Raw genomic sequence first — 21,293 nt, 5'->3', positions numbered from 1 at the left:
ATTCTAAATATTTTTTTCCTAGTTCATTAAATAAATCTGACTTTACATTTTCTAACAGAACATGCACAAGAACTATAAAAACTCTATGGAATGCTCAACAGATTGATACCCCTGTCCCTAAAAAGTTCAGCACAAAATCTATAATAGAAGACGCACATCTTTGATGTTATCAATAAATTGTCTGCAGAAGTTTCAATAAATTCCATTTTTTGGTGTAGGAGTAGCAAATAAGAGAAAGGTACTTCACTGTGTATGGGAAGTGCAGATGGAAGGAGGGATACCCCTATCACATTATATGTCCCCCACTTCACAAATGAAGGTACTCAACACATTGTCTTGAGATCATTTACTTTCATGCCAAAATATCCAAAGTCTACCTGAACATACTTTGTTACAGACAGATGGACATACTGACTAATTACTTATAAGTATCAGCCACTAAAAGGACTGTAATTAGTAACAAAACTAGAAAATTGTGAGAAAAGCTGCCCCCTCCCAGTAACCATATGATTAAAGTTGCCAAACAGGAAGTTGATATTGTTCCAGTCAGAAATTGAAGCCCCTGACATGGCTTATAAGCTTGTCAAAATATTTAGTAGCTGTGATAATTGCAGAGAAAACTAATGAAAAACATGTGGAGGGATGGACCCCATGATTGCTATTTATCTCCCCATGAGTGGTTGGGGGTATAAAAATCATTTCTTTAGAGAATCACATGCTAAGGTTTGGAAATATCTGGTAGAAACAGTGCAGCTAAAACTACTTACGTAGAAAACTGATGAAGAATAGTTTCAAATACAAGGACTGGCCCTGTACTACCCAATATAGTAAGTGGCTGTCCAGAACAAAGAGCATATACAACTCCGACAATACAACCAGCCAGCAAGCTCTCAAATGCAGCCTAAAGTAAAGGAAAAAAATAAAAAATGTTAAAAACTGCATTGCAAATAAAGTGCATGAGATAGAAAAACATAATTTGACACACTGGACTATATCCAAGTGTTCAATGACTCTATACCCTTTTTCAAATTCTAAAATATAATTCAAAAAGCCTATGCAAAAAAAGAGTACACACACTAACTAAAACATTCAAAGGTAATGTTGACCTGTGTGTTTTGTAACTGAAATTGTGATGCCAATTTGTTTTTTCTCTTTGGTTTTGTACTGTACATTTCCCTTACTGATTATTATATTGTTATTAGTATTAAGTGCTTGAATCTGCAAGAATTAGGCAAATTTGAAAAAAAAAATCATACTAAAAAAAAATGTGAGTTCAAAGTCACAATAGGAATAATATTAATCAAGGGAACTAAGATTCTAGAAGAAACCAAATGAATATAATTCAGGGATAAAGACTGGACAAGAAAAACAGACAGACACAACAAAGAACATGAAAGAACCAAAATAACATCTCCAAAGAAACAAAAGTAAATAAGCAACTCAGACTCCACTAAAAACTGGGGAGTATTTACATGGAGAACCAGTGGGTAAGCTTTCTCAGCTTTTCTAGAAACACTCACAAAGTTGTTCATAAAATATCAAGTCCAGGGTAGATGAAAGTGGAAAGGAGAAAAGTGAGTTAACTCCGTTTGACGATAAAATTACAATGCATTTAATATAACACAGACACCTTAATAAAAAGAACTGATTGCCAATTCTGGGTTTTAGATAAGACTTTGAATAAGATTTCACAGGAAGACTTGCATGTTTTTTTTTCCCACCATGATTCACACACTGCCTGATTCTTACAGAGAACAGCACTTAGTGAAACTACCGGTATCATCATCATTGCAACACTTCCTCATTATTGCTAATTAACAACTGAGCAGTACTACAGCATGTTTGCACCTACCATACTATTATTAGTAGCATCACCCAATAATCCTCCAAATGTGATGATTGGTGTCAAACAGGCAAAGTACAGGAAAAAGAAAGAGGCCACACACTGTATATGTAGTGCATCTTTAAAGTCATCTTTGTAAAATTTAGCTTTTCTTTTGATATCATCTATCAAACCACCAAAGAACCTAAAATAGTACAATATTAGTTACATATAGATAGATTTTTAAGCAATCATAACTTTTCACATCTAAAATTAGTGCTATGTTTGAGCAGTTGTCTTTTTCTTGAAGTATAACACAAGATTTTAGTCAGAGCATTTTTTTAGAATTTATACTTGACATGTCAAACATGATTTTACAAGGTTTAAAAACAAAGGTGAAACTGGCAAAATCAGAAGTAAATATACAGTAAAAAATAGAATCCTAATGGTAAAATGCAGATTTGAAATAGCGTATTACAGCTAAAAAGCGTAAAAAAAAAAATCATCTCAGAAATGCATTGAAGAGTTCTTGACGGTGCAATCAGTTACAGTACCTGAACCAATCATTGCAACTTTAATTGCAATCAATCATCAATTAGAGATAAATATTCAGTCATTAGGATATATAAAAATTAAATTAACATAATAATGATGTAGGAAAAATAGTGGATTATATTTAAACACGACCATGTTAGGAAAAATAGTGGATTATATTTAAACATCATTAAAAACTTACTTTGCAAGGAACAGAATAACAAATTTGCAGATAAAATATGAATTATTTCATCTGAATAAAACAATTTACAGAACTTAACTTGGACATAAGATAAAAAAAAGTAATTAAATTTTGAAAATAGGGATTATCATCCTAAAATAGGGATTTTCATCCTAAAATGGAGATTATCATCCTAAAATAGGGATTATCATCCTAAAATAGAGATTATCATCCTAAAATGGAGATCATCATCCTAAAACAGAGATTATCATCCAAAAATAGGGATTATCATCCAAAAATAGGGATTATCATCATAAAATAGGGAATATCATCCTAAAATTATTAATTGTTTATTACACTGTTTATTTTCTTTGACAATTAATGAGATACAAAATAGTTCCGGGTCAATATTTTGCTAGGGTCAAAATATCATAATGATGCCGGGCCTAAGGAATGACACAAATAAAATATTAAAAAATATTTACTGTGATAGTACTTTAATCTGTATGCACCTATTTTCTAGGCTAACGTAAAAATGTTAGTTCATAGATTCTTGCGCTTGTGGAACTGTCAACATACCAATGAACAGCAAAATTGTCTTTTCATTTCGAACAAAAATCATAGTTTAAGAAACCAATGAAAATCAAGATTTTTGATACCCCACAAGACAATAATAGGGAAAGACCCCTAGCAACATCCTGTGTATGTAGATACTCTGAAACATGAATGGGTTAAAATCTTCTGTCAGAAATGACATATTTCAAAATTGATGTCAGCAGTTTGGAAGTGATTGTTTGAACTGTTAACGCAGTTTCACGATGTTTCTTATAGGAAGTCCTCCATATTTCCATTGGTCGAGATATCAGCAACATAACAACATATCAGTGCATTATCAAAACGGTCATTCTTTTGGGAGAAAAATGGCTCTGGGCCTAATAGGTAAAGCCTAAACTCATATCAATACTTTCACAACACTTTCTAAATTGGACACAAGAAAAAAAATGGCTTCCGCATTTGAAATTTAATGATCCAAAGAGGAACCAAGAAAAGACCAAATTGATGATATGGATGATTTTCTTCTGACATTACCTTCCGGTTCTCTGGAGTGTTTCATCATCATGAGCTTCCCCATCACCCTCATCCTCTGCTACTGGTTTACCATTAGGTAAATTGGGACCAGTAGGTTGTCTTCTGGAATCCTGGTAAAATATTGATGTACATGTGTAATTCAAATAAATAAAATAAATCAAATATAATCAGCACCTAAAGAGATAATCAGGGTTTTAACTGTTAACTAATCTTAAATATTTTAGAGTATATATTCAAATAAGTTATTCTTTCAACTTTTACTAATGAATGTATAGTCAAAGAATTTGGTCCCTTTTCAGACAATTAACCTTTCCTTATCGAGTGGAAGTCAAAAGTAGGATCTTTCTAAGCCATTCTCAATTCCAGCATGTCAACTTAGTATTACATTTCTTTCTGTTATATATTAACAAGCAACTTGTAGCCATATGTCCCCTGCCGCCACAAAACACAAAAAAGTAGAAGCGCAAAAACTCCTGTAAAATTAGTCGAATCAAAATGGCAGGGCAATGTTATTAATTACAAATAGTGACGAATGATAACACAAAATTTGAACAAAATCTGCCAAGCCATATCTGATGAGTTGAATCAACAAGTGTGACAGGACAGATTGATGGGCAAATGAATGTAGACACCAACACTGGTAAAAAAATATGTTAGGGCTCAAATCTTGTCTTGCAGTATCTTCTCTTTTTAACGTCATTGACAAAAGAAAAAAGATAAACTTTTAAGCACATCATATGGAGATTAGAAGAAATGTGTTCATAGGATACTGATGCCTATGTCCCTTCCATAAAATTAAAACACACATTAAACAGACAATGAATGAAATATTAAAATAAATTTATAAAGCTACCCTAAGATTTTCTAATTCAAATGATGTGTTGCTAATGATCACATGAAGGGGAACTGATGTACAAGTATACATACAGAATTGAACCACAATGCCGCTAATACCTATTGATGACATAAAGCCAGAGAATAAAGCAGTGTTTTCATTTAAAGCTAAAAAGGTAAATATTTTTCATGTGAAATTCATGTTAATCGAGCTTCACATGAAATTCATGTGAAATTCACATGAAATTAACATAATTTTCATGAGAAATTCACTAAACACGAATTTCATGTGAACATTTCGTGTGAATTTCATGTGAAGGCTCTTTTCATCCAAATTTCACATGAGCTCTGTCACTTAGTTTATTTGCTCAATTTAGGTGAAAATCATGTGAAATTCGTGTGAAAATCATGTGAAATAATTTTGCCTGTGTAAAGTATTTTACCTGAGAAGGTACACTCTTTGGTGGTTCGATTCTAATTGAAGGATCCCATTCACCAGGCGGCAGCACCGTCACTTGATCTAAGAATTCATCGATTCCTGTTAACAGATCTTCTCTATTGTGTGCATGATAAGCGACATCTCTGAATACCTGAGAATACACAAAGGTGGAATACGCTATTTTTGCACAACGAAATGTCTTGAATGCACTTTGAACCCATAGTAGCTACATGTACATGTAGTGTAAATTGATTCAATTTTTGCATTTCAGGATATCAGTTAAACGTTAGAATTTAATATCTTTACTAACCTTCCCTTAAAATATGTTATCCGTGATAATGAGACTTATTCAAGGTGATTAATCTGCATATATTTGTCACTCAAATAAAATCAGTAAAAGTAAGAAATCTGTGACTGATAGCTCACTAGTGTAAAACCCGCTTTTTCTGAAAACAAGAAGTAGATATCATATGAGGTTGAAAAGGAATTTCATGATTCAGAATACCCATATGAAGCTTTATATAAAATATCAACAGCCTGAGATTTACAGAAGTTGAGAATTTTGTTAAGAAAAAAAATGTGTTATTGAATGATATAAACAGGAAAAACAGTATATCCCCTACTTCTAGGGGTGGGGTTGTAATTAGTTGTTTTACAATAACCTGTTGAGCACAGATATACATGAATTCCTCGTCATTGCTAAGTGCTATTACTAAAAAAAACCAACTGTGTACTTATATTTTACAGCTGAATGTTTTCTTTGACCAAGGAACTAATAACAGTAACAAATTTGGTACCTTTTTGCACTAATCAATTACTTACAATAAAACCTATCATAAAGGCCATATCCAGCCTTCTGGTTAATTTTTCTTTCTCTCAAGGGTATGACCATTTTACACAAGTTTCATTTTATAAGGATTATTTTTATATATTTATCTCATTTCTCACCTCATCAGAGAACAGAGTGGCAATAGCTCTGCCAATTTCATGAAACTGTGCCTGCTGCCCCATCGGGCCAAGTAATACAAAAATAAACTTAGTTGGAACAGGGACTTCTGTGAGGTCAGCCATCAGAGGTTTCAGTAGCCTGATAAATGCTACAACTTGGTGGTTCGTTAAAAAGTCAACTTCTCCAACCAGTATGTTGGCAGCTTCAGCGCCTGGAGGGATCTTCTTCATGAAGTGTAAATTTAGCTACAAAAAATGAATTAATAACTGGTTTTAAAATATCTGTTTGTCACTGAGGTACCCTTAACCAAATAATCATTATTCTTCATCAAGTACAATGTATAATTGAAAGCTACAAGAAGAAAACTACATCAAAGCTTTTAGAAGTTTTGTTGAGATACTGGTTCTATATATTAATCAGTAACTTAATCCTGGAAAGATTCACAAGGGCAGATTCATATAGGCAGACCTAATTCACACACCCTAAAAAAAAAACTGGGGAAAAATGAAACTTTTGGCATGAATACTTCATTTCACATTAATAAATGGAAGCCATTTTACACCCCTAACCAGAACTCCTCCATCTGTCCCTGCTTTAGTTTATGTAATAATTATTCAATTTCAGAAGTAAAACATTTTCTGTTTGGATACAAAAAATATCCCCAATCTAAAATTTAATTAGTTAAATAATTTGAAAGTGTCATAAAATCAAATTAAGCATTTAAACAATACAATTACAACAATAAACAGTAATTATTCCTAACATAGGAACTTTCCAATGTGTTTTCATCAGAACTTGGTAATCATGAAGTGTTTTAATCATTTTAATTCCAGTACCTGTAAATCAATTAATAAAATACAAAGTTGTGAAAGTTACAAAATAAAAACATGTAATAAACTTTCTCCTGACCTGAGGCAGGTAAAATACTAAAATTTTATTACTGTATTACAAAACCAAGGACCATTCATTCATCACAATTTAACATTAAACTTGGCTTAAGAGATTGCCCTTCAACCTCATGCAGTGCCACATTATTATGAGCAATTGACAAAACCTAAATAAAATTTTGAATTTTTAAGATCATTAAGTTTTAATGACCCATTAGGACTTTAATAAGGGCTATCATATGCATGAAACTTAAGAATATTCTTAAGACTTCAATACTTCAATACTATGTATTTAATGCTTCCCAGAACGAGACTACCAAGGCTAGGTTTGTATTTAACGCTTCCAAGAATGAGACTACCAAGACTACATTTGTATTGAACGCTTCCAAGAATGAGACTACCAAGACTACATTTGTATTGAACGCTTCCAATAATAAGACTACCAAAGCTACATTTGTATTTAACGCTTCCAAGAACGAGACTACCAAGGCTACATTTGTAATTAACAATTCCAAGAACGAGACTACCAAGGCTACATTTGTAATTAACAATTCCAAGAACGAGACTACCAAGACTACATTTTTGTAATTTTAACCATTACCGGTACCTGAAATACTGAAGCATACACACAAGAATCAGAATTGTGATAATGGAATAACTACTGGATTTCTAATCATATGTGTGCCTTGTGAATTCTTAATTGGAAATTAATTGTGATAAATACAACGTCAAAGGCAAAGTTTATCAATTCTTTGTTGAATACCATTCATGGCATGCTAACATTTGTTCCTGATAATTTAAAATAAAGACCTTTCTCCTGTGCAATAACTAGAATCTAATCTCAACTCCAAATAATATATGGACTTATTCATCAATTTCAATATACATCATACATGCTAAAAAAATTAAATCCATTTGTAATTGAATTTGAATATTCTGTCCTTAGTCAATAGAAGTAGGATTTGATCTCATGAAATGCAAAATACAGAAGACATATTCCACAAATCTTGTTGTAATCTCGACCAGTCATACTCTATAAATTCTCTATGGCATAAATAATTATAGAATGATATTTTGTGACAGCCAACAGAAATGGAATTAGGACATATAAATATATTCTGTGTTTAATATAACATTGCAGCATGAAATCTTTCTTGATAGTTTTCAAGACAATATCACTAGCCTTCTTGTTCAACTGATTGTAATTAAACATAAAATTAATGGTATTTAAAACTTTCTAGTTGGTTAACATAATGACCTGTAGGCTCAAAAGGGATGTTTTAAACAAAATATATGTACATTGCACCAATAATTTTCTTTAAAGTTATCAACTTTGTTAAAAACAATTTGCATACAGTGGAAGATTGGGTGACACTAAACATAACATTATTTCTCTTGGCTAAACTGAAGGTTGGCTGACAGCTAGTGATCATTTTTTTCTCTTGCCCCTAAATAACATATTTCCAGGGACAAATTTGATAGACCAAGATGAAGGTCAGATGACAATAAACATGTGTTTGTTTTTTCTGGCCTTCCATTACAGATACTCAATGACAAGGATGAGATACAAAGAAGAATTATGACTGGATCACAATAAATATATTTCTTTTTCTTGGCCTTACATTGCAGATACTCAATGACAAACCTGGAAGACAGTGAAGAATTAAAAATGAATGGTAAACACAGTTTTCTTTCTGTTTAGCCTAATATTACAGATACCATGCGACCAAGCTGATAAGACAAGATGAATATCTCTGACAATAAACATACGTTTCCTTTCTCTTGGCCTAACATTACTGATACTATGTAACAATCCAAATCATCTTTGAAATATCTCCAACATTGTCCTATTGATTCTTAAATGACATAGGCTCTAAATGTCAGTACAAAACAATGCAGCCAGACATGACAAGAGAGTGTCACATAAAAAGAACACCCATATATATTCTCATTACATTTTCAGAAGTCATTATCATGGCTGCAGGTTAGTCCAGGTAAGGGTGATATAGTTATATGGCCTCAACATCTGCTCTAAGGATGTTGCAGACCAAGTACACTGCAGCATATAGATCTGTGATCTGCAGATGACTGCTAACTGTTGCAGTTCTGTCCTGTATAATAATTATAGATCATAGGTTACCATCTTCGCATGATTTAATATCTTGGTATAGTACTAACATTGTAAAGATGACCAATGATAATTTGTGTATCATTATTTAGTACACTGTACTAGTCATGGCAAAATATGTATAGCCAAAGGCAATGTCAGGCAAAATTTCAGTTTGGCAGAAGTTTTCACATTTTCTTGAACATATAGGGGAATAAGTCAACATATGCCATTTGTCCAGGCAGATAAAAAATCTATTTTGCCAAGTCTGCTGTAGCAAATAAAGGTTTAGATTTGTAAGTACACGGTGAAGTTGGTCTAACTGTAGTAGATTAACTATCCAGGGTCAATTTCCAGCAATAAATTTTCCAATAACTGATATTTATCATAATGCCAATAAATAAATCAGCTACATTAATGGCAGATATTAATCTGTTTATTGTATGATGAGAAAACTTCATCTAACCTTCACATTCTAAATGAACTTGTAAGTCTAGTTGCTCTTCAGAAGTAATATTTAGTTGTTTCAAATTTTTAAGTGCCTACACTGTATGAACAAATCTTACTTTTGAGTATGTTACTCAAAATATTTTGTTTTTTTTAATTTTAATTTTTATTTTTAGGGGATAGAGTTGAAAAAAAGGTTAGAAAAACCTAATCATGCTACCTTTTCTTTCAATTTAGAAAGACAGCATCGCTATTTTTGAAAAGGTAAACTTATTTTTTATGGGGGGGAGGGGAGGGGATAAGGCTTGCATCTTATTTATTTTTCCACGGGGATTATATGCATGCATTTGAATGAAGAATCACTCTCACAGAAACACAGGCTACTGAATTAATAACTGGTTTTAAAATATCTGTTTGTCTAATTGTATCATGTAAAGCTTGAAGTCCTGTAATAATTTCCAATAAATAGTTCTTCATGTGATGCCAGGAAATAAATCATTTACAACCAAGGTCACAATCAATGGCAACATTACAGTATCTCAAGATTACTATATCTTTTATTAACAAGAGGTAAACATCTTTTTGGGGTGTTCTGTAAGATGTATGTACAAATAGACAGAGAGTGTCTTCATCATAAAGGGATTTTTAGGGGGATATAAACACTTTTGGTATTAGTTAAAATCACAATGTTCGTGTTATTGCAGAGTGTTAACAATCAAATCTGGGCAGTAGTAAAAGAGATAATACTGAATTCAGTGGATTTTGACATGCATGAATCACCTTCTGATTTTTTTTATAAAGACTTCTACTTAAATGACTGATATTAAGTCTTAACACTATTTTGTTGCATCAGAAAGCTAAGTTATGAAAGTCAATGATATATTTTACCAGGTACAGAGAAAAGGATTGATTTCCAATTACAATAACAGACTCTGAATTCTGGATCATTGGATCAGTGAGTAATGAAGAAAGTTGATGACAGCTTCTGTACAGTTGTAACAGGTTCAGTGAAAATGGTCTGTTTTAAATATTCTGGTTCTTTGCATCAGCAAAGTAATGAAAACAAGTACTATCTTTAAAAAAGACAGCCGACGCAGTAAATTTTTTTTTGGGGGCTTATAATTTTCATCAGGAAATAATGCATAGCATGCAATTTCAATTTTTTTTTCGATCCCCACTACGTTATCAGTATTTGGCCAATCTGGAAACAGAATTTTGATCAGGTGACTTGCGTTTCCAAGGAAGAGGGTCTTTAAGGTCAAAGGGTAAAAAGTGCAACTATAAGGACTGCCTCAGAAAAAAAGAGAATGAATTATTCTGCTCAGTCATATCAGGTCCAGTTTTAAAGGTTTATTTTCAATGACTAATTTATCACTGATTTATTGCATCAGCTAGGTAGTTACGAAAATCAACTCTGCCAAGCTGAAGCAGGTAAAATGATAAGGGTAAATTAATTTCAAATGACTGACATTTCATATACTGGTTCTTCTCATTGAAAAGAGCTTTAACTGAAGAATGCAAATGATTGATGGCCTGCCTGGCACAGATATAAACAGCTATATTGACAAGGGCTGATTGTAAATGATTGATGGCCCGCCTGGCACAGATATAAACAGCTATATTGACAAGGGCTAATTTCTAATAATTGTCATTACTAATACTGGGTCATTACATCAGTGAGGTAATGGTAGAAAGTCAATATTTGATTCTGCGCAGTTGTAGCCAGTAAAGTGATAAGGTTTTCAATAACTGACATTCTTAAGACTAGCTCACTGCATCCCAGTGAGGTCATGGATAAAGTCAATGCCTGATTCTGTACAGTTGTAGGCAGAAAAGTGATTAGGGTTTCCAATAACATTCTTAAGACTAGCTCACTTCATCCCAGTGAGGTCATGGATGAAAGTCAACACTTAATTCTGTACAGTTGTATCAGGTAGAGTGATGAAGGTTAATTTCCTAGGATTGATTTACCAATAACTTACGCCTATCATCATAGCAATAAGTAAATCAAGCATCCTTCATGGTCAATACATATCAATCTTATAGATTCTATTCACCTTCTGTACCAGTATAACAACATATATCAATGGTACAGAAATTTATAGTTGGTGGGGAGGGAAATTATTCAATAAAGGATTCAGCAAATTATAGAAATGTGTTGACACTTGTTTTCAGATCTTGTAATGTTCTGTACTTGCATCATATACTTTGGTATTTGGTTTTTATAATTTAATCTAGGATTCAGCACAGTCAGTATTATTGCATTAAGTTCTGCATGGTGTAATTACCAGAAATTGAATCATACAGGCACTTGACAATATCTATCAGTTTAATACCATTCTGATACTACAGAGAAATGAAGATAAAGAAATAATATTGAGATGGAAACTATCTCTATGGACACTGTCGTAGACTAAACAAAGTTTTAGAGAATCAAAATTAAATAGAAAATAACTCTGCAGTAGTCATGTACATGATGTACATTTGTAGTTTGAGAATTCAAACTTTTAAAGAACAAAATGGAATTAAAACACACTTTCTTGTTTTTTATAAAGAAAGCTTCCATCTGCATAGTGTAGGATTTATACAGAAGTTCTGAAAAAGGTAGTGCTGACTGATCAAAAGGGGGGCCTGCTTTAGAGTGTTTTTCAATTATTACTACACTAACCAAACTATTTAAGTGTTTGCGCGCCCATTCCCCACCCTCTATGCTGCTCCTCTGCAATTTTATTGATTGACAGATCGACTGTAGTATAATGTCCAATGGCAAATATTTCATGCATGTCAGGACAAGAACATTTTGTCAATGGAACAGACCCTGAATCATACTTGTTCTGAGTTGTTATTCTAATGTGCAAGCTCACATAACTAATATAGCACCCCCACTTCAAAACATCATACTGACCTCCAGCCAACCGGATATCACTTTATTTACTATGAGCTGCATGCTTAGTGAAGAAGCAAAAACTTCAATTTTTTAATTTCTTTGGTACAACTTGAAATGGGATAAAACCCATGACCTCCCATACTCAAGAGGAGCATGTCATCACAAGACCAAGGAAGTGATTCTCTGCAATAATGCTTCCTAAATTATGGAAACAACATTTTTGGGAAATACTTCAGTTTTGGTGGTTCAGATTTTTGTTCTTCTAATTTAGTTTATTAAAATGTAAAATTTTTGTAAAACAATATCGAGGTTCAACTAAAGTCCAAAAAAATCAAAACTTCATAATGGCTACCAGGATCTAAGTACCTTAAAAGTACTCAAGATAGTACTGTTATAAAAACTTAAGTTTTCGGCCTTTACAAGGCCTTTGAAGGACAAAGATTAATCAAGGGAACCAAGATTCAAGTGGAAATCAAAAGAATATATTCAAAGAATAAAGATCATACAGGGAAAACAGACAGACACAACAAAGAACATGAAAGAACCAAAATAACATACAAAGAAACAAAAGTAAATGAGCAACTCGGACTCCACTAAAAACTGGGAGGATGGACCAGGTGCACTGGTAGGGTAAAATGATTATGTTATGAGACACACATTCAAAAAGTTTTAAGCAATAATATCAAACCTCACTCTATAAAAGTTGGTTAAAATTTACAGTTAGATAAAAATGTGTATGGACAGACAAACAGAAGAAAATATGCAAATAATGATTAATTTTAGGACAACAGCCAGTCATTTTATTTCCTCAATCTTTTTACACTAAAACGCTTCACTATCTGAACCCATAATCAAGGTAAACTGAGAATAAAAGATTTGTTGTCATTGATAATTAAGTACAAGTCCCAGTAAGAAGCAGACAAAAATGCTAGAAAAAATATACATATATGTCAAAAAAAAAACCAACTGATCTGAAAATGTAATTTAATGCATAAAAGTTCATTCTATTTGAAATAACTACTATACAATTTATGCTTTTCTAGATATGTTAGGAAATTTTTCATTAGAATGTCAGAAAATTGACAAGTTATCTGCCCTTGAATAAAAAAATAATGTGCACAACAAGAAAATGATCACCCACTGCCTGATTTTTACAATGACTGGTACTTAATAAGTAAATAAAAGTCAAATCATATTTTCTCATATCTATCTCTGATGAATATACATCTATAGCACTTGACAATATCAGGAGATAATTAGTGCATCAGAATGGCACATAACACAATATGCATAGAGTAATTTGTTTTCTTTGACATAGTCAAGATACCATGTCATACTGATTCTCTGCATGAAACAACTGTTAGCGAATGTACTGCCAAAAGTACTAAATCAGTACATTAATATAATAATGACTGAAAACTTTGTAAATAGAGAGAGAGGCAAAGATATAGGCAAACTGTCCTAGTACTATCACATCAATGGATTTTCATGCCTTTGACAGTATCTGATAAAACAGCTACAAGTATATAACCACTGAAACAGAAGAAATTTTAAAGAGTAATCAAGGAAACCAAGATTCTAGCAGAAATCAAAAGAAAGTAATTCATGGATACAGACCAGACATGGGAAAAAGACAAAAATAACAAAGAACATAAAATGACCAAAATCAACTTCCTTGCAAAAAGATTTAATGCAAATCCATGTCAAAGTATGAAAATTGAAATATGCTGTTTTAAATACCCATGTTTGGTAAAAATCCACTCAAAGATATTGAATAATTAGTATTAAGGAAGAATCCATAATAGCATCAATGTAACACCAACAACACTTTGTTGTGAGATTTTTTGGAACTAATCCATAGACAGTAACCATAACCAGGCATTATAACTTCTGAATCTACATTGGGCAGCACAAGGTTCATTGACATGCATACTGAAATGACTACAGCAAGTTCAAAGAGCATTTCTCAAAAATGGAAGGTGCATACCAAAACAATACCGCAAAATAAATGAAATGCAAGTTGTCCAAAACTTGACTTGATACAGAACAGACAAGCAGTTTACATTAGCTGACTTAACTAAGTCTACAGCAACCACTTTAAAGCAACTGGGAGTAGAAGGTGCTTTTTAAGGAGATCATTAAAACCTTTGAGAATTGGAAGTACCAGATGTTAGACCCATCACTTAATTCTCTGAGAGATTCATTAGGCATTTATCTTCCATTAACATTGCCAGACAGATAGTACTGGAAGATAATCACCATTTAAATGTCATCACTATTCTGCTGTCTGTTCATTACAGGCCAATGTAAACGGAAGGTAAATGTAGATTTTCCTTCAAGAGGGAGTGGTTCAATTTATCAACTAGAAACAGCATTTTTTTTATTTCTATCATATGAGCTATGTTAAAGCTGTTAAAATTGAAACTTTACTATCGAGAGGGGAGCAGCATTAACTAAAAGGACTTTTCAGGAAAATGATTTATCCAATCAATTTAGCAGAAAAAACAGAAATAAAAAAAAAATTGATTTGACAATCATTCAAAGAAAAAAAAGAAAGAAGTAGTAATCTTAAATCTCCTTGACAAAAAAATATTATTCAGTTAACAACACAAGACATTTCATCAGTCAATACTCATTCAGTCATGTAAAGAACAACCCTAAAGCTTATAAAAATTATGTAACAAAAAGCTTACCAAACATATGATGTTTTATAAAAACATTAATGTATAGTCATTAGCCACATGATGGCACATAAATAAAAACAATATTCTCATTATCCTTTTAAAATGGAAAATCTGAAACCAAGAAACTGCCAGGTATTCAAAGCCAAAAAAAAAGAAAAAAAAAAAAGAGAACTAACTTCCTGTCAAAATAAGGGGAAATAACTCAGTGCAGTTTGTTAAGATTCACATCAGGTAAAAAAAACATCAAGAGTTAAATAAATGTGACTGTTTTTCATTATTTGTACTGATTCACTGCACAACAGGATTTTTGAAGTCATAGATGAAGTTAAAGGGATCATGTTAGTACACCATACTACAGCACTACAATACCTTAAAAATGTTGACTATAAAAACACTTTACTTGGGGGCAAAATGGATTTACATTTTATCAAACTGAGATTGAAGGTATTCATAGAAAAACTCAGAAATAGTTAATTGTTGTAGTGCTATGGCTAGGTTCTGGGTTGGACATCATATCATAACATGGAGTTACCTACCTTGGTACTATCATTACGTGTTGGTAACTATAGAAACAAAATAGTGGCATGGTTACAAGACATGCCTCATTTCGACTGCGTGCTCTATTATTACTATTCAATATTTTCATGATATCCTCAATTTTCATAAAATAATCTAAATATCAGAATAACCAATGCTTCAGTACCTATCCCTGACTAGAGTTTTTGGAAGTATAAAACACTCTTGAATCATATTTAACACACACCCTGTTATAGCAATTGCATCATCTGCATGTTTATGTTTTTTTTAAATAATTATACATGTATATCCTCTGAATATAAAACAAGTGAAAGGTTAAAAGGTTGTCATGGATAAGTTGAAGTGTAAAAGGGCCATAACTCCTGAATTGTAAAAGTAGTATTTGATGAACACTTTATGAATCTTAGCAAATTTTTCATGTTCACAGTGTTGTGAAAAGACATAACAAATTGATGATGCCTGTCACAACAGACATGCCCTGATACAAACAGAGACAGGTCAGTTTACTACCAGGCATGGGTAAAAAAATTTTGTGGGAATCCGCTGCTCAAAACAGTCAATCATAATTCATTACATCACAGTGAGGTTGACTGACTTTGATAGCATACGAACGGTACCATAATGTTAATGGATCAATCCGACAACTATGACCTTTAAATGTATTTTTTTTAAGATAAAATTTTTAATTTTTGTAATATTTTTAACTACCAGGCTCAGCCGTGATACACCCAATTAAAGCCAGTATCAAAAGCCAATATGTCTTATTAATGTGTATCTGAAGTATACAAATAGGAAGGTTTCTCATACAATAGAAAAAAAAAAAAAACAATTCGTCAAATTCTCCTGAAAATTCAACAATGTTTAATCATGTTTTAGGTTAACTTTATTCACTGGTAAAGATAAAAAGAAAAAACTATATTCTGAATGGCTACAGATACTTTGTCTTAAGACTTGAAGACGAGAAAAGGACTCCTCATCAAACATTTCAATTGAAGAGTTTAATATCATCTGAGGTAACACTCAATCCTTTCAACATGACTGAGCGGTTAGGTAACAAGCTACTGGTAGGTTAACTGGTTATGATAACGGTATAAGAAATGCATGTATATTTGTAGTAAAATAACGAACAAGATACATTATCCAGTTAGGAAAATGGTCAGCAAGGTGGCTAAAATTTTTATGAACTACAAAAGCCAGTAAAAAGTTATACAACAACAATTGGGTTTATAAAGCCAGTAGCTGTGGCAACAAGTATATATCAAATAGCAAGCTTAAACATTCAGGAAAATTTCCAACCTAAAAAAGCATGTTGATCCTAAAATTAATTTTTTTTTTTTTTTTTTTAAGTTTGAAACAAAGTAATCGACTTCCAGACCACTAAATGGTTTTAAGGTCCAAATGGGGATTTGAATTTTGGCTTAAAATGAAAATATATGAGTGTCACTTATTATAAAAGAAATTGCTCTGTTCAGCAATCACGTGAATCAGTTTAATTCCGGAATTGTTCCTAGATTTAGAATCAAGATAGCACTACCTGGGAGTATCAAAAAATCAATGTAGCATAAAAAATGGATTCAAATACAAAATATTGATATTTCCTTTGTATAAAAAAGATTTTCAAATCTCATTTTTAAAAACTGAAATAAATCCAAAAAAAAACAGGTTAGGCATGAGATTCAAAGAAAGGGACTGACAAGAAATATGTCTTTTTTTAAGTAGAATAAAAAAAAATTTGGTTGATTTGCAGTAAAACTAGTCCTATATAAAGGATCTTATCAAGAAATTAATTGTCTTTTAAAGCAGAGGTTTCCGTGTAAAACTCTAACCATACCTTTCAGTATCAAAATTACAAATCTATGAAATCTAGTGTTTGTAATTTACTGTCTGAATATAAATCTTCTGTTCTGGAACTTCAATGGACATTTGGACCAGAAGGAAATGAAGATTTCTAGCCATAACAAGATTTTATTCAGTTGACCGCCATATCGGTGTAATGGCAAAGATAGAGCCTAACCACTTGGTTTTTTTTTTTACGTAACTTTTTTTCTCAAACAGTGTAAATAAATATCAAGCAGGTAATGCCTAAGCTCAAATGGAAAGAGTTATTTCCCTTTCTGTGGCTTATGCTGCTTATTTACTTAAGGATAAAATATCATCAGCACACAAACATGTCTAAGCTAAAATTAAAGAATCATTAAATTATATCTGTACTAAAGCTGTGCATATATACTGTTTATCAAAGGAGCTAGTGTGACAAGAATTAATAAAAAAAAACATTATCATTGAAACTACAAGTTGAAGCTGTTAATTCCAGACATATAAAATGTTTCAAACTACAACTTTTCTTTGATATAAAAAAATCTATCAAACATTCACTAGAAAAACAAGGGCTGTAACTCTAGACAAAAAAACCTACAACTATTTTCATTCCAGATCTATCATTGTAAATTTGATTTTATTCTGGAGCATCAAGTTAAGAATCAGATGGACTTATTTTTACACAGAGATAAAATTCTTTTGATAAACATGTCATAGACACTGCCAAACATAATCTTCTATAGTCATGGTGCTGACATGCACTTTACCTCGTTGTGTGGAATACTGTGTACACTACTCTGGGTGCTTATACTGCCCTCCTGAATAAATTAAGATAAACAATGGTTCTCAACACTTAAGGCCATCATTAAAAAAATCTTGGTTTGCTAATTATTGACTGACTCATAAAAAGATTGCCTGCTAAGTACTTAGAACAAGTGCTTCTTCATTTCCCCAGAAAAAGATTGTTTCTTCTATTTTCAAAATGATCGGCCCTTAAGGTTTTCTTTTCTTTTCAGAAATTTCATGTACATGTACATACTGACTCATACCAAAGTTGTTAGGACAAAAACTGCCAACCAGTTTTTTTTTCATAAGAATGGCCTTAAATCAAAATACTAGTATAGCCTTTCTGCATATGGCAACATACTGGTACACACAATAGTTAAATAATAGAAATGTTCATATGCAAACATCTTCAATACTCTTTAAACACAAATATGGGCTATTGTTAAGATGAATTAATGTTGATACATAAGTAATATCAGATACAAAGTAAAAAATTTCTAAATCTGAAGTAAAAAGGAATCATAACAAACTTTGCTTTTAAAGCATAATTATGAAGTCATAATGAGAAATTTGTTTTAGAAAAAAGAAAACAAAATACCAAAAAAACAAAAACAAAAAACAAACAAACAAACCAAAAAAAAAAAAACGTAATTGCAACACAAAGGCATTCCTATGGGCACTCATTGTACTCACAATATTAATGTTAGTACATCTTGTATATACACATAATAAGACAGAATTCTGAGTTATAAAAATCCACACAAGAAGAGATGTAAATGTATTGTGTGATTCCTGTGATGTTAGATTTCCCTGTGAAAAATACATATTAAAAAATAATGAGAGACTCTACAAGGAAGATAATATCATGTGTACTTCATAAGTTCAACTACTAGTTGTAAGGGTTCAAATTGTCTCTAAGAAGGTAGACCTAGGGTAAGGGACATAACTCTTACAAAATCATTGGAATGTTTGTAATCAGCATTTTACATCAATCTCATGTAAGCATCAAAGTAACCTGGACTGATTTCATTCTGTTTCAAATGAAAAATGGTAAGCTTTGGTTAAATTGAATATTATACAAACACATTACTGATTTCAAGAGGTATGTCCCTTACCCTAGTTCTATCTTCTTAAAAGAGTAGAAAAAAAACTTTTATTAGATTCAAATCAATGGCCCACTTGAAAAATCTGAAGTCCTAAATAAAGTTCCAATGAAAAGGGTTGAATTTTTTGAATTTTTTTTTTACCTGCTGACAAGCACAATACAACCTCCGCTTGTCCAAATGTAAAGTTTATAGACCACATCATTCTGTGTCAAGTGTTTTTGAAATATACAGCCAATGCTTTTTACCTATAAATACAATCAATGATGAACATGCATTTTCTGTCTATCTTGACATAATTATGAAAATCTATAGATTCACAGGAGCATATATCAAATATATTGAAGATTGTCTGATTATAAAAAGGTGAAATCATAAGAATATATATCCAACAGTTTGGTGAGAAAGAATTGGGACACACAGTTTATGTAGGAACATGTATGGATATGGACATAACATATGACCCTAAAGGTGCTTTATCATAGTCAGCTACCCAAGGACAAAGTTACAAAAATAAACCAAGTGGAGTACTCTAGGCCCAAACATCCATCACTGGAGGACAGTTACAAAAATAGTCCCAGGGGAGTACTCTATGCCCAAACACACATCAATAAAGGACTGAGTTACAAAAATAGTCCCAGTGGAGTACTTTAGGCCAAAACACCCATCACTGATCAACTCAGACCCAAGTTAGATTTGATATAGATGTGTTATGATTGAGGTGGATTTCCTTATGCAATACAAAGAATATTAAAAAAAAATACTCTGTATATCTTGAAGTGTTACAGACCTTCAATCAGGTAAACATCACACACTCCACTTTCCCTAATTTTTATTCCATACCATCAAACAATTCTGGCCAACATGTTGATGATTTAATAAAAGATCACACATATTTTTTAGTTAATTAGTAAGGAAGTTCACTGCTCCATTTAAGAAAAACAAGGATTTAAAATGGTTGGGAAATTTTTTCAAGATCTTTCATGCTTAAACAACATAAGAAGAAAAAATATATGGGTCAGTGTGCTCGTTTTTTGAGATATAAGCATTTGAAATTTTCGCAGGAATAGGGTTTCTTAAGTTTTTCCATAGGTTTTGTATAAGTAAGTTTTATCCATTGAAAATATAGAATTCATAAAACTTCCCAAAAAAGCATTTTAAGGTGTGTTTAATGAAATTATGAAAAGAAAAGTAGGGGTTACTGACTTAAATATTAATGCTATGAAATGGATAAAATTCTGAAACATATGGCCAAACATAATCAGGGAACATCCATTATTCCTGAAAATACTTGACTATAGACCATTATTTAACACTTTGTCATAAAAATCAAAGGATGTAAAGTGATTAATGATTCCCTATTCCTTATTGTCTGAAACCTACTTTCTAGTACATCTTGTAAAAACAAAATTACTCCAATCAGGCACTGCATGTACTCTGAACTAAGATACCAATCAACATGCCAGACCATCACCTAACAGACCTGAAACCGTTAGACTTCAGGCAAATTGGGCAAAATTGACAAAGGCAAACTGCTACCCAGTAAATTGAAGTATTACCGACTAACTATAACTAGAGTGACGCTAACTGTGATCGTATACCAAATCAACACAGAATCTATAAAATAAAGATGGAGGTGATAGACAGAGTGATTGTTAAGGATGGGAGCAAACGTTACCATGGTTACTGGAATGTATACAAAAGTTAGAGAGAGCTTGTCTACCCACCTTAGAAAAACTTAAGTTCTAAAAAAATAAAAATAAATGATCAAGCTTACTAGAAAGCCACTATAGAAATTGTTTGTTTACTTTATTGTTTATTAACTTTATTCTTTATTAAATGGTTGTACTGTTTGAATAAGAAAATTATGAATGAATGACTTATTGTAAAACAGGTCTATTCAAAATATCTGCTATGTAATGATTTCCTCATCACATACAATTTATTTCATGTTCGTATTCAGACATGAATTTCACATAGGAACATCTCTTAAAATAGAACAAGACACATTTCCTTCACCATGAATTTTAATTTCTCCAGTCTTAATGGTAGGGGTACAATGGATCACAGTGTTTCATCCAAAACAGTAGAGTCACACTGTCTTCAGCCAATAAAGTGGATTCACAGTGTTTACACAGACTCTCCACTCAACACAATGGACTCAACATTTGAAATCATGTCCTTAACTT

General features: G+C 32.1%; 1 protein-coding gene across 9 annotated transcripts in view; it reads right to left on the bottom strand.

Annotated features, from left to right (window-relative positions):
- Window positions 1-21,293, bottom strand: part of LOC148599566 (electroneutral sodium bicarbonate exchanger 1-like) — a 77,994-nt gene that overhangs the window by 18,779 nt on the left and 37,922 nt on the right. For 6 of the 9 annotated variants that reach the window (XM_088559101.1, XM_088559098.1, XM_088559097.1 and 3 more), the window contains 7 exons: window positions 20,832-20,849; window positions 17,983-18,033; window positions 5,848-6,093; window positions 4,904-5,050; window positions 3,627-3,736; window positions 1,853-2,027; window positions 768-901 (listed from right to left, as the gene is read on the bottom strand). In XM_088559101.1, the coding sequence (XP_088415227.1) occupies window positions 768-901; window positions 1,853-2,027; window positions 3,627-3,736; window positions 4,904-5,050; window positions 5,848-6,093; window positions 17,983-18,033; window positions 20,832-20,849 (881 nt within the window). The remainder of the gene's footprint in view (window positions 1-767; window positions 902-1,852; window positions 2,028-3,626; window positions 3,737-4,903; window positions 5,051-5,847; window positions 6,094-17,982; window positions 18,034-20,831; window positions 20,850-21,293) is intronic. The other 3 variants (XM_088559105.1, XM_088559104.1, XM_088559106.1) reach the window with 3 other exon arrangements.

The sequence above is a fragment of the Perna viridis genome, chromosome 13 (genome assembly GCF_037379345.1).
Source record: "Perna viridis isolate PV_CMFRI_1.1 ecotype Kerala chromosome 13, ASM3737934v1, whole genome shotgun sequence".
Lineage (NCBI taxonomy): Eukaryota > Metazoa > Mollusca > Bivalvia > Mytilida > Mytilidae > Perna > Perna viridis.
Note: the sequence above shows the minus strand (reverse complement) of the source record. Positions and strands in the feature narration are given on the sequence as shown.